This window comes from Python bivittatus, unplaced genomic scaffold (genome assembly GCF_059951505.1).
Source record: "Python bivittatus isolate LINGU-HERP-01145 unplaced genomic scaffold, Pbiv_v1 ctg000020_np1212, whole genome shotgun sequence".
Taxonomy (NCBI): Eukaryota; Metazoa; Chordata; class Lepidosauria; order Squamata; family Pythonidae; genus Python; species Python bivittatus.
This window is the reverse complement of record NW_028277030.1, coordinates 71,144,722-71,157,359: the sequence shown is the minus strand read 5'-3', so window position 1 is coordinate 71,157,359 and position 12,638 is coordinate 71,144,722. Positions and strand designations below refer to the sequence as shown.

General features: G+C 38.2%; 1 protein-coding gene across 8 annotated transcripts in view; it reads right to left on the bottom strand.

Annotated features, from left to right (window-relative positions):
- Positions 1–12,638, bottom strand: part of PDE7B (phosphodiesterase 7B) — a 202,812-nt gene that overhangs the window by 95,433 nt on the left and 94,741 nt on the right. For all 8 annotated transcript variants that reach the window (XM_088141148.1, XM_088141159.1, XM_088141137.1 and 5 more), the window contains one exon: positions 3,697–3,757. In XM_088141148.1, the coding sequence (XP_087997274.1) occupies positions 3,697–3,703 (7 nt within the window). In that variant the 5' untranslated portion in view covers positions 3,704–3,757. The remainder of the gene's footprint in view (positions 1–3,696; positions 3,758–12,638) is intronic.

Below are 12,638 nucleotides of genomic sequence, written 5' to 3'. Positions count from 1 at the left end.
TGGAGAAGAAAAAGAAACCAAAAGCCTGACGAAAGTGAAGGATAAGAAGACGACACAAAAAAGCGAGCACTTTCAAACTGCAACTGAAAATAAGCTGAGATTTGCCAAAGTGAAGGTTTACTTTCAAACTAAAGGATGAAAAAAGAAGAAGAAGAAGGAACGCCTTTAATGTGCCGTGAATATGCCAAGTGTTTGGAACAGTTCTTCAGACAGAGAGGAGCTCCTACCCAAACATGTCATGGAAGGAGTTACAATTGTTTGAGACAGAATGAGCTAAGAGAAACACAAGCAACAGCTACTGTATTGGACAAACCTGTTGCTATGGCTACCTATCCTACCAAATTTCAGACAGCCCAGAGCTTGTTTGGAATCACAATTCATGCTGCTTCCATAGGGTAACTGTATCAATATGTGTAAAACGTGGTTTTAAAAATACCTCTTTTTTAAAAAATGGAAGTAGGATGTTTCATCCATCAAATCATTACACAGAGTTGAATTAAAACATCCATACTTCGAAAAAGAAAACAAGAGAAAGGGAAGGGAAGGGAAGGGAAGGGAAGGGAAGGGAAGGGAAGGGAAGGGAAGGGAAGGGAAGGGAAGGGAAGGGAAGGGAAGGGAAGGGAAGGCCCATGTACTGGTTTTAAGTCTTTTAAAAATACTTAAAGTGAGAGCTTCTATTTTATATTAGTGTCACATAGTCAAATGATGCAGCTTCTACTATCAATATCGTTTCTGTAGTTTGCCCCAACTGGCACAGTTATCTCCCTATTCCTCAAGGACATTATTGTCCTATTATCTTGAAGTTACTCACATAGGTACAATTAGGACAGAAATGATTATAATTGGTGCCCTATATAAACCTGGGGAGAGGCATCCTTAGTGAAGCTATCATTCATCTATTCTATACAAAACTATCCAAAGGATTTTCAGATTGCATTGCCTCTTCCTTTAGGGATGGATGAGGAGGGGCAATAAAACATCCAGTACAGTTCAGTCTCCATGTACAGTGGTACCTCGGGTTACGAACGCCTCTGCTTACGAACTTTTCGGGTTGCGACCAGCTCCGGCCGCAAAAATTTACCTCGGTTTGCGAACTCCGCCTCGGGGTACGAACCGAATCCGCGGCCATTTTCCGCCGTGACACGTGGTCCGCGGCCATTTTCCGGCCGTGCCACATGGTCCGCGGCCATTTTTCCGCCCTGCCGCGCGGTCTGCGGCTGTTTTTCCGCCCGTGCCACGTGGTCCGCGGCCGTTTTTCCGCCTGCTGCACGGTCTGCGGCCGTTTTTCCGCCCTGCCACGTGGTCCATGGCCGTTTTTCTGCCCTTGATACGTGGTCCGCGGACGCCGGAACGGATTAACGGTAATTACATTGAACTTTATGGGAAAATTTGCTTCGGGTTGCGAACAAATCGGTTTGCGACCAGAGTCACGGAACGGATTAAATTCTGTACTGCTGTCCCTCCTATCTACAGTATTTCCCTCTGAAATTCAGTTTGTTCAAGCCTTTGCTGACCTCCAACCACTGATTCACTGACTTCCATAGTTTCACTTGACTTAGGCAAAAAGGAACACAGCAACTCATTGGCTAAGTATGTTTGCCCTCAACCTCACTCTCAGCATTGTAAGCACACATGTACACACAAAGAAAGCCACACCATTGTTTCAGATTCTAAAATCAGAAATCACCAGAAAGTCTATCAAATCTCCAAATTGCCTCCAAATCTCCCTGAAGCAATTCAAGGGCACCTGATTTGATTCAACTAGAATTGACTAAATCAACTTAAAACAACCCTTTATAGTACATCGTTTCACTCCTTCATAGCTCTTACAACCCTATTCTCTGTCTCCAGTTGCTGCCTCCTCTTCATATGTATGCATAAGTGTATCAGAGTATATATAACAGGGAATATTTTTCTTTTTTTCTCACATACTTAATTTACTTTAAACCTGGAAATCAAGTAATATTATTACTTTAATTTCATCGGAATAGTAATATTAATATATTATTCTAATTTAATATTTGCTCCTACCTATATCTTAAATCTTTTTATGTGATCCTGCTCTCTTTTACACTGTTGCCCTCAGCGTGCCATTCAAAGGCTGGTGTGGTTTTTAACTCAGTAATAACTCAGAATCCTACTGTGAAGCATTTCCCCAGAAGTTTAATGTAGATCCAAAGTAGTCAGTTACTCCTTCCTTCCTTCATGCACATTCTCTTCTTTGGTGATTTATAAGTAGCTACCCTATCAGTGGCCTTTACATCATGATGGACAATGATATGTCTTTTTATCAATGATATGATAAAAAATATTGAGTGGTCATTCCCTGGTTATTTTATTTAAAAGATTTGTATGGCTGCCCATCTTATATAAAATAATTCTGGGTGGCTAACAATAATTAAACAGACAACAAAAAATTAAAAACCCCTTTAAACCACCAAGTGCCACAGCAATCCCATCTAAGAACCACAAAGGCTGGGCTCCCCTTCATTCCTGACCCAGTCTTAAAAGCCTTCCAGAAAGCAAGGAGAGTAAGGGCCTGCCACACCTCAGTGGGGAGGCTGTTCCACAAGGTAGGTGCAGTTACAGAAAAGGCTCACTTCCAAGGTCCCACCAGATGACAATATTGAAGAGAGGGACTTGGAGTGAGCCCACCCTATCCAATCTAGTGGGATATGTAGATGTTCTCAGGAAGAGGCAGTCCCACAAGAAACCTGGCCCGACGACATGCAGATAGTCCTCGACTTACAACCATTCGTTAAGCAACCATTCAACGTTACAATGGCACTGAACAAATGGCAGTTATGACCGGTCCTTGGAGTTCCACCTCCCAGCACCTCTGCAGTCATGTGATCACAATCTGGGCGCTTGGCAACTGGCTCGCAGTTACGACCAGTTGTAGAGCCCTGTGATCACGGGATTGCCATTTGCGATCTTCCCTGCCAGCTTCCCCAGAAAGTCAGTGGGGAAGCTGACAGATTAGGTTGCAAGTCACTGGGATAATGCTTCTAGTGTGGTTACTGGTATAGAAGTAGCAGATTATTCAAATGCCTAGAATATTGGAAATAGTTGGGAAAAATTCATAAATGGTTAAATCTTGGAACTTTTGCTTCAGACAAAGGAAGTCTTTTTCTCTTATAAAAAATATTGGGTGGTTAGCCTCTCTCTGGTTATTTTATTTAAAAGATTTGTATGGCCACCCATCTTATATAAAATAACTCTGGTGGCTAACAATAATTAAACAGATGACAAAAGATTAAACCCCCTTTTAAACCACCAAGTGCCACAACAATCCCCTCTCAGATCCACAAAGGCTGGGCTTCTGGATTCCTTCTTACTTCTCAGTTAACTCTTTAGCATGCCTGGATATGAAAGAATTAATCACATGTTTCAAGCTGTACTGTATATGTTTTAGAGCAATCTGCATGTAGGTTTCATAACCAACAGTCAGAAATCACCCTGTCAAGTTTCTAAGTGAACTCAAGACTCATTATAATCAATCAGTGCTCATGTACAGTATATTCAGTATTCATATCAGTTACACTACAACCAACTATACATCCAGAAGAATTATGGCTATCAACCAACCTCAAATGCAGAGCTTCTTCTGGGGAGCTCCCCGCTCTCAGCTTGTTGAACAGTGCTTGTTTCTCCTTATACCAAAACCCAGTTTATATGAGAATGGATGCCACTTACCTAGCATGCGAACACATCTGGCATTCTGCTCTGGGCTATCAAATGAGATTTCTCCACACCGCTGAAAAAAAGGGGAACATATTCAATACAAGACTTGAAGGCAAAGATATCTTTAATCCAACTTTTGTTTTTCACATGGCCATTTCTTCATCCAACATTAAGAATCAATAATCACTTTAAGAGCCACATTTCTGTGTAATAAGAGCTTTTACTAACTCAGAGAAAATGACTGGTACTTGAGGATGGTGGTGGAGGCTAAAATAAAGTCTCAGAAAATTATTCTGGGTTTTAGTAAGGCTTAAACAGTAAACTCCAATCTGGAAGTTAAGATGGGAATTAAGGAATATTGCCTCCCCTCATTTCCTATATAGATGAGTAACGGTTAGAAAGCATTATGTTAGTTTTTGCTGTTATCCAATGAGAGGTTGTCTCCATGTTAATGATGATACTTAGAATGGCTACAAGTTTAATAAGCTATTTCCTTGCAAATGCATATTTGCATATGTTGTGGAACTACAACACGTATTAGGTTTCTGTTCCTTTAAACAACTTTGCTATCAAGGAATCATATGGCACTGATAGAGAAGCACATGTACGTTTCCTCAAGAATTTGTGTTCATATAGTCTCCTGATTTGTGAGAAGCAGCCTTGCATTAACATACTGTGCAAACATCTGTAAATCTGTACACACAAAGGGATCATACAACCAGGAACCCTGTATAATTATGCATGGAAGTCTTTATTCATATCTGTGTATGAAGTTACCTTGAGTTCATCCTTGTGTGTACATGTGCATACAAACACACTCAGAGAGATTCATATAACAGAGAAAAAAATGTCACGTTATATGCAATTTATTAAATTGGTAAACAAATTTCTGTCCCATCAATTCTGCCTGATGAGACAATATAAAAACTATCATAGTTATGGCCATTTCTCTTGCATACTTGTTTCATCGGTTTCCATATTAGTTTATAGTTTGACTTTAAAATCCAAAACCAGAATGTCCACTCTGGAATCCAAAAAACATTTTATGTAAATAAAAAAGCAATTGAACTATGTAGCAAAAACATTTAGGTTCCAAAAATGTTGGGAGTTCTAGGATGATTATATTGAACTTCAGTATATTTTTCAAGCCGATAAATAGGAGACTTCCTTTGGAGTTTCAAGGGGAAAAAAAACCCCTCAGAATGTTTTAGGAGTCATGGTTCTACACTGGTGAGATCATTCAGTATTTTCCAAGAATGCAATATATTTTACTCTGGTTTACCACAGGAGGAAATTGACTACAAAGTACAACACTGTTTGGTTAAGAAAATCATTTTTTCCTTTCCTTATTTCACAGTATTTAATAAGCCTCTTCATTCGTACTATTTTTTTTTTAATTTAATAAGCAGAAAATGCCCTGGTGCAGAAAATCTACATTAAAAATATTCATAAATATTCAATACTGAAATACTGCTTAAAAAAGTATATACTGCACACCAGAAAATTTATCTAGAATGTATAAAGGTACTTCAAATTTATGTTGGAAATGTGAACAACAAGAAGGGTCATTTTATCATGCTTGGTGGATGTGTAAAAAAGCTGGAAAATTTTGGGCTCAAATACATACAGTGATTCAAAGGATTTTAAAGATTAATATTCAGTTGAAATCAGAACTGTTCCTCCTGGGACTGATGGATAAACAGTTAGAAGAGAGCCATGGAACGCTGTTTTTATATATGAGGACAGCAGAGAAATTATTGTATGCACAAAAATGGAAAGATCTGGCAATACCTACAATGGAGGAATGGTTGGTGAAAATGATGGAACTTGCTGAAATGGCTAAATTGACTTGTTTGATTAGAGAAAAGACAATGTCTATATTTATCGGTGACTGGAAACCCCTTATGGACTTTTTGTGTAAAAAAGAAAAAATGAATTTGTGATTTATGATTTTGATGATTAGACAGGATAGGCTATAGAAAGAAGAGAGTCATGATGTAACCTTCGAGAGAGAGGTTAGAAAAGCCACTTCTTTATATTTTCCTACCTTTCTTCTTTCTCTATTTTTTTCTTCTTTACCTTCCTCTTACTTTTTCTTTTTTGCACTTCTAGCTCTTTCTTTTATTTCTCCCTTCTCGTTCTCCTTTCTTGTTCCCCTTTAGTTTGTATTAGTTCTTCTCATTGTTGTTAAAACTCTCAATAAAAATTATATATAAAAAAGAAAAGAAAAAGTATATACTGCAGATATACACTGAAGTGCCTCAGAATAGCTGAGTATTTTCCCATGAAAGAGTATGTGTGGGTGCACAAGTGCTGAAAGTTTTTGTGGAAAAAATATTGTATATATCTGAAAGAAAGCTAGTCCCACCCCACCCACCCTTTTACATTGGAAGGTCATCTTAGATTCACTGCAAATAGTGTAATGGAAGCAGATAACATCTGTTTAACATCTACATGAAACTGTTGGGTGAGGTCATCAATCGATATCCTGCTGAGTTGTACAACTTGACCCCAGGCTGGCCGTGTGATTCTGTCAATATTCTGTCCCAGTGCCTGGAGGCTGTATGAGTTTGGATAGAGAAAAACAAGTTCCATCTCAATCCTGCCAAGACCCAATGGCTGGGGATATTAGGGCCTCCTGGATTTGGTGACTGATGGGGTTGTACTTCCCCATTCAAGATTGGTGCACAATCTGGGGGTTGTCTAGGACTCATGACTCCTGCTGAAAGAGCAGGTGCCAACTATGGCCAAGAGCACCTTCCTACAGCTCCATCTGGTGTACCAATTGCATCCATTCCTGGATCCAGAAGCCCTTCAGAAGGTCACTCATTCCCTTGTCACCTTGTGTTTGGACTATTGCAATGTGTTGTGTTTCTGGAAGAAAAATGAGATGTGCCATCTAGCAGGACCCAAGAAGCATCCCTGCCCTCTAGAATAACATTCCCCCAGAAATCCATGTGTCCCCATCCTGGTAGGATTCCAGAAATCCCTAAAGCCCTGGCTCTTCTCCCAGGCTCTGGAGTAGAGTGGTTGTTGAACCCTTCAGGCATATTTTGTGAAGTGTTTGGAATTTGTGTCTGGACATGTATACTCTTCTGATTACTGTTTTTTAAAATTCTTTATAGTGTAAATTACCCATAGTCATTCTGGAGTCAGGTGGCCTTAAATCTAATAAATAAGTAAAGATAGATAGATAGATAGATAGATAGATAGATAGATAGATAGATAGATAGATAGATAAGACTTTTCCCCCTAACCTTCCTTTTAGGGAGATAATCTTGAATTCATTGTCATTTTTTTGGGGGGGGGAATACATTTTACTCTTTTAATATTTCTTTTATAGTCACTGTAATTAATAAAACCTCATATACTGTAAATATACAATTATATGTAAATACAATTTCAAAAAACTCTTCTTCTTTTACCATGTATACTTTACATCCCTACATTATAATAAAACAAGAGTAAGTCTTGCCTGTCTGAGGTATCTGGTATGCGAATGCTGTGCAATGGAAGAACTAGTTCCTCTGTACCTCTGGTGCTCCTCCTCCTTCCTTAATATGTGCTTAAGATCATATGTTATAAGTAATTTTATGTAATTGAAAAAGGGTTACCTTTAATTTCCATACACCATGCATTCAATTATGAACAGAAAAAGATAATTTGGAACACTTCAGAGCCAATTTATAAACAGATTGGCTACTCTGAAATGGTTGCCAAAAAGAGTGGGGCGAAGGCATATATTTGTTAGTGTGATTTCACATGGCAAATATTTGTTATCCGTGATAAATTGGCCATAACCAGCTCTCTTCGTAATCCTGAAGTATCTCCAAAATACATTGGTAAGCCCTCCAGTAGTTCAACAATGCAGCGCATCATGAACTCATTGTGATTATTTTGCTTAGCTTGATACTGAGAACATAGGAATGGTCTTACCCTAGGTAATGGCCAAAAGAGAAATTACTATCAAATCCAGCCAAAATCTGTAGAGGCCTAGCTGATAGTAACTTTTAAAATACTTCAGTCAAGCAGATAGTTTTGATTTCATGGTACTTTCTCCATGTTCTTTCTCTAGATAGGACACTGATGGTTGGAAACTACTCATATTACTGCTAATTTCTATATAATTAGATTGCAAGCATTAGTATTTATTTATTATTTATTAAGACTTGTTTTAATTTTACAGAAATGGAAATGGAAGCCAGTTGCTTGCCCATGATACAGTATGCCAGAATTTCTGCTACACTGGTAGATGTAATTGCATATTACATCTTTTCATCTCTACTGTCTTGAACATACCATGCTTGAAAATTTCTAATTTATATATATTATTCTGTAACATACTGAAAATAGCAAAGATATTAAGCAGCACTAAAAACGTCTGTTGGATCTAACAACCAAACTAAAAATTAATTAAAAATTTGTCTATCTTTTAAAAGAAAGACTGCATTTATTACTGACCCCATTCTGAATTCTGCTATCCACATGTAGGCCCTGAGGCTAACTCTGCCACTTGTTTCTTACACCAGATAATACCCCAAAGCTTGACCATTTTAGACTCAGAAATTGCTACTAAAATTACAAAATATCTGAAGTCAGCCTTTCAAGGTAGATCAGATTAAGAAACTGATGCCATATAAGTCAGTACTACTTATATTGTAAAACTGTAGTAACATTATTGCAAGTCTGAATGGACTTCCCCCCTCCCTCCCTTTATCTCTGCATGAACTAGGGAGGGGCTTGAGACATTTACTTACATTACTTTCTTTCCACAGACTCAAGCCCCTTTTATCTGACTGTTGCCTTGGTAGCAGCTCTTCTTCCTGTCCCTCAAGGCCATTCCCACTTTCCTCTACATCTGGCAAAGGAGTATAATACAGTGAAGATCATTATCTTCTGAACACTAGAATTATTTCCGTTTACATGGATACTATAATTGTTATGTGTTTACTTTTTGTTTGTGGAGTGTACAAAATTTTAGCCTTCAAAGAAACCTTTGTAATTGTCCTATTTTTATCATTAAGTTTGTAAGATAGTAAATTAATATCATTAGTTTTCTGTCAATCTACTATCATATTGTCAATTTATGATAGTAGTATTTTCTAACTGTATTTATTAAGCTTTGCTGATGTATGGGTAATAGTATCTTTTATATTGACCAACTGTAAGCATCTACCAGTACTGTCGGAATTTATCTGTGTTTCTTCTCTTGGCATTTACATAGTAGAAAAATATTGATATATAATTATTGCAATCTGTTTACGGAATGTATATAGAACATGAGGGCTCTATTTATTTATTTATTAACAATTTTTGTATATGTAGAGAGTAAGGAAGATGACCTTGACAGAGATAGGCCAAATCTGTTACCAAAGTGACAAGAGGAAAACCATGTCTTAAGTCCAAAATAAGCAGAAGGAATGCACAAAAGACTCCTCAGCAGGTAGGCACCTCCCTAATTCATCTGGGAAGCGGGGGAGTAAAGCACAGTCAGACTTGCAAGATTCTCTTACTATAAACAGTATTAATAAAAGTACTTTTAGCCTTTGTGCGGAGTTGATTTCTTGGTTTGGTCTACATAGTGTAGACCTCCAATCTTTGCAGACTCTGAGAGGCGTACAGGAGGTTGTAATGGAGCACTCTGGAGTACAAGTAAAAAAGTAATTAATGGGTCAACCAGACATCTTTAGCTTAGACTTCGTTTGTTTCCTACTGCCATGAGTGACTAAGTCAGTCTGATAGCAGCAGCTTCATTGGGTGCAAGGGGCTTCCATGACTCACTAAGAGAAAACAATGATAGCAGGTCAACCACTGAAAGCCGTAGAGTATAATGCTTCCATGGGAAGGCCAAGGAAGGAGTATTTATTCAGTCTGGCAGTAGTAGCAGCCTGAGCCACTCAAACACAGCCTTTCAGTTGCAGAGCCAGGGAGGGCATTTGAGGAGGTAAAAGGCTGCATTTGCAGATGACAGGAATACTTTTTAAATGGCACGTGGCTACGGTCTCAACCAGCTGCCACAATGCCTTCTTTTGTAATGCACGAAAGTTACATGGCATAAAGGCTAGGAAAACTTGCTGTTAAAAAAAAGAGCAGTAGGGAAGGCACTTTGCTTCAGGAATGGCTTGGAAAGGGGGGCCCGGATGATACGTTGAGCCAGTCCCTTCTCAAACTTAACACTGCTCTCTTTGGAAGGTCACTCTGCCTAAAAAAAAAAAAGTAATCTGAAAATGATTATCTTCTTTACACGGTGACAAGCAGCAACTGATCAGAGAAAAACAGATGACCATCGTCATACATGAAGGACAAATTGCACACTGTCTACATTAGCAGCAGAGGCTCAAACTTACACTCCAAAAAGCTGTCTTATTCTGATGAAGCCACATCTGCTGTGCTAAATCCAATCTCTCACCATCTATTCCTTGCCTTTTTAAAAGGCTTACTAAGATTCTTCTGGTTACTTGCCCAAGGCCAACAATCCAAAGGAACTGCACCAACATCCATAAATAACAGAAATTCAACAAGCTATACACAGTAGCATATATAAGAAATCCAGATCTTCTGTACAAATATTTGTGGGATGCCTCTCTAGCATGTGACCAAATGGGCAATTTACACTGAACAGAGGAGTATTTGTAAAGGACTCATTGCACCTCCAGCCTAAGATGTTCCAACGTGTGAAACTAACAATCAAATACTATTTTATTCCTTTCACTTTCAACATGGTAAACCAGGCCATGGAGTTTAGTAACTTAGATGAAAAGTGAAAATCTGAGAACTGAAAAAATGTAATGCATTCCTAAAAGACTCCATGAAGCCCCAAAATAGCGAAAGTGGTATTTCTGTAAGAAGGGAGTTTGCATTTTGCCAGTACTGATTACAATAATTTGGATGCATTTAGTAATCTCCCTAAATCATGCCTACTGTAAAAAAAATATATAGGTCTCCGTTTTCTGGCAAATCAGAATACCAAATCTAGGATACTACTTCGCTTAGATTAGATGGGAAGGATAATTTTATAATTGGGAAGGTGTAGAAAATGTACAACTTAGATCCTTCCCTAAAATAAAGCCAGTGTTTTGCTTAACTCAATGACCAATGTTTCATGAAAAAAGACTTGCAACATATGTTTGAATATTCTTTTTAGCAGCATAAGAGAAAATAGGCATTGCCATATGCAAACCTGTGACAATGAATTTCTTTTCTTTTTCTTTCTTTTTTCCACCTCTTCATTAAAAAATTAACCGAAGAGAGCATTCAGATCCCCTTTAAACATCCCACACAATTAAATTCTTCAAAGGAAGGAAGCAAGAACACTTTTAATAATTCAACAGATAAGAATATATGCATTGCTCACTTTGGTAACTAAACTGTGTTTGCCAACTAAGTGTTATAAATTTGTTTGTTTTAAAAAAGATCTAGTTCAGTTGTGTATGGTCCCAAAAGTTTACAATAGAATTTAGAGGTATTTTGTATTATTTAAACATCGAGAGCCTTTTAAAAGAATGTTGCTCCCAATTTATACACCTAACTAAGAGCATAAGACCAACTCGGCTGGGTCAAGATAAGGACCCTGTAGCTTTTGTTTCTCACAGTGGCCAATCAAATGCTTGTCCCTTCCCAAAACTGGGATTGGAGAAATGCTGCCCAATAATCTACAGGTAACATTATGTTTTTAAGGTGAAGAACAACTGACAGACTTGTCCTCCATTAATTTATGCAATTCTTTTCTTATGTCCTCCAAATTAGTAGTCACAACTGTGCCTTGTGGTAATGAATTCTACCAGTTAATTATGCACTAAATAAAGAAGTGCTTTCTTTTATCTGTTATATGATATGAGATATAAAATCTTTTCAGGTATGTGAAGGACCTTTCATGTACAAATAGGCCAGTCTCATCTTTAAACATGAATACAATGTCAGTCATGCTCCAGATCTTCACATGTGTGTATATAAAGATCTTGGGCTCCCAGGGCTCTTGATGAATAAGGATTTGTGATACTATGGAAGCTTTCTTATTATTAGTTAGCTTCATATCCCCTCTTTCTTCCAGGAACATAAAGTAACATGGTAGGTTAGATAAGGGTCCTCAACCTTTTGAGCCAGTGGATACTTTTGAAATTTAGATTCTAAATTTCTATAAAATCTCTGTAATGGTGGGTGTGGTCAGATGGGAAACTCCCATGTACCAAAAGGCAAACAATGGTGCCAGAAGAAAAGGAAATTGCCCCAAGATAGTTCCTGGGCATGTTAGTCAGAGCCCATGAAGTTTTTTTTTTTAAATTTGTGTTAGAGTGGTTTTGTTTGTTTGTTTGTTTGACCTTGGGTGTCATTTATGTTTGATGTTCTGTTATTATATTATGTTTTTAATCATTGTTAGCTAACCAGAACTGCTATGGTGAGATGGGTAGCTATATAAATTAGGAAAGGAAGGAAGGAGGGAGGGAGGGAGGGAGGGAGGGATGGAGACTTAGAAGCATAAGGCCAGTGTACCGGAGTCTAAAACATACATTTGTTACTGTAAAGTACAAGAAAATGCCTCTTTCACTGAAGGTAAACTGATGAAGCTCTGAGAAGTGCACATTTACCTACATGCAAAACACATACTCCCCCCACACCTACACCATACCATAAAAAGTGAACCAGCTCATGCTGGCAGCTGGGAAAATAATTCTGCCAGGTCTCAAAGGAAGTGAACCTTAGGGTTAGACCAGACTGTGAACAGATTTTGAAGGGTCAGTGAAGATTTGAATTTGAGTAGCACGCACTCTAGTACCATCCATAGATGAGGCCGATTTCCTGTCTCCTCAAAGTGTAGCTGATGCATACAATGATATCTAGCAGGCAAGACTAGCCCATTTGTGACAGGACCTCCTCACACTTTTAAGGATAATGCTTTTAGATGGATAGCAGATACATAAATGGCTGTTTGTTTCACATTTGCCTTATTATACAGT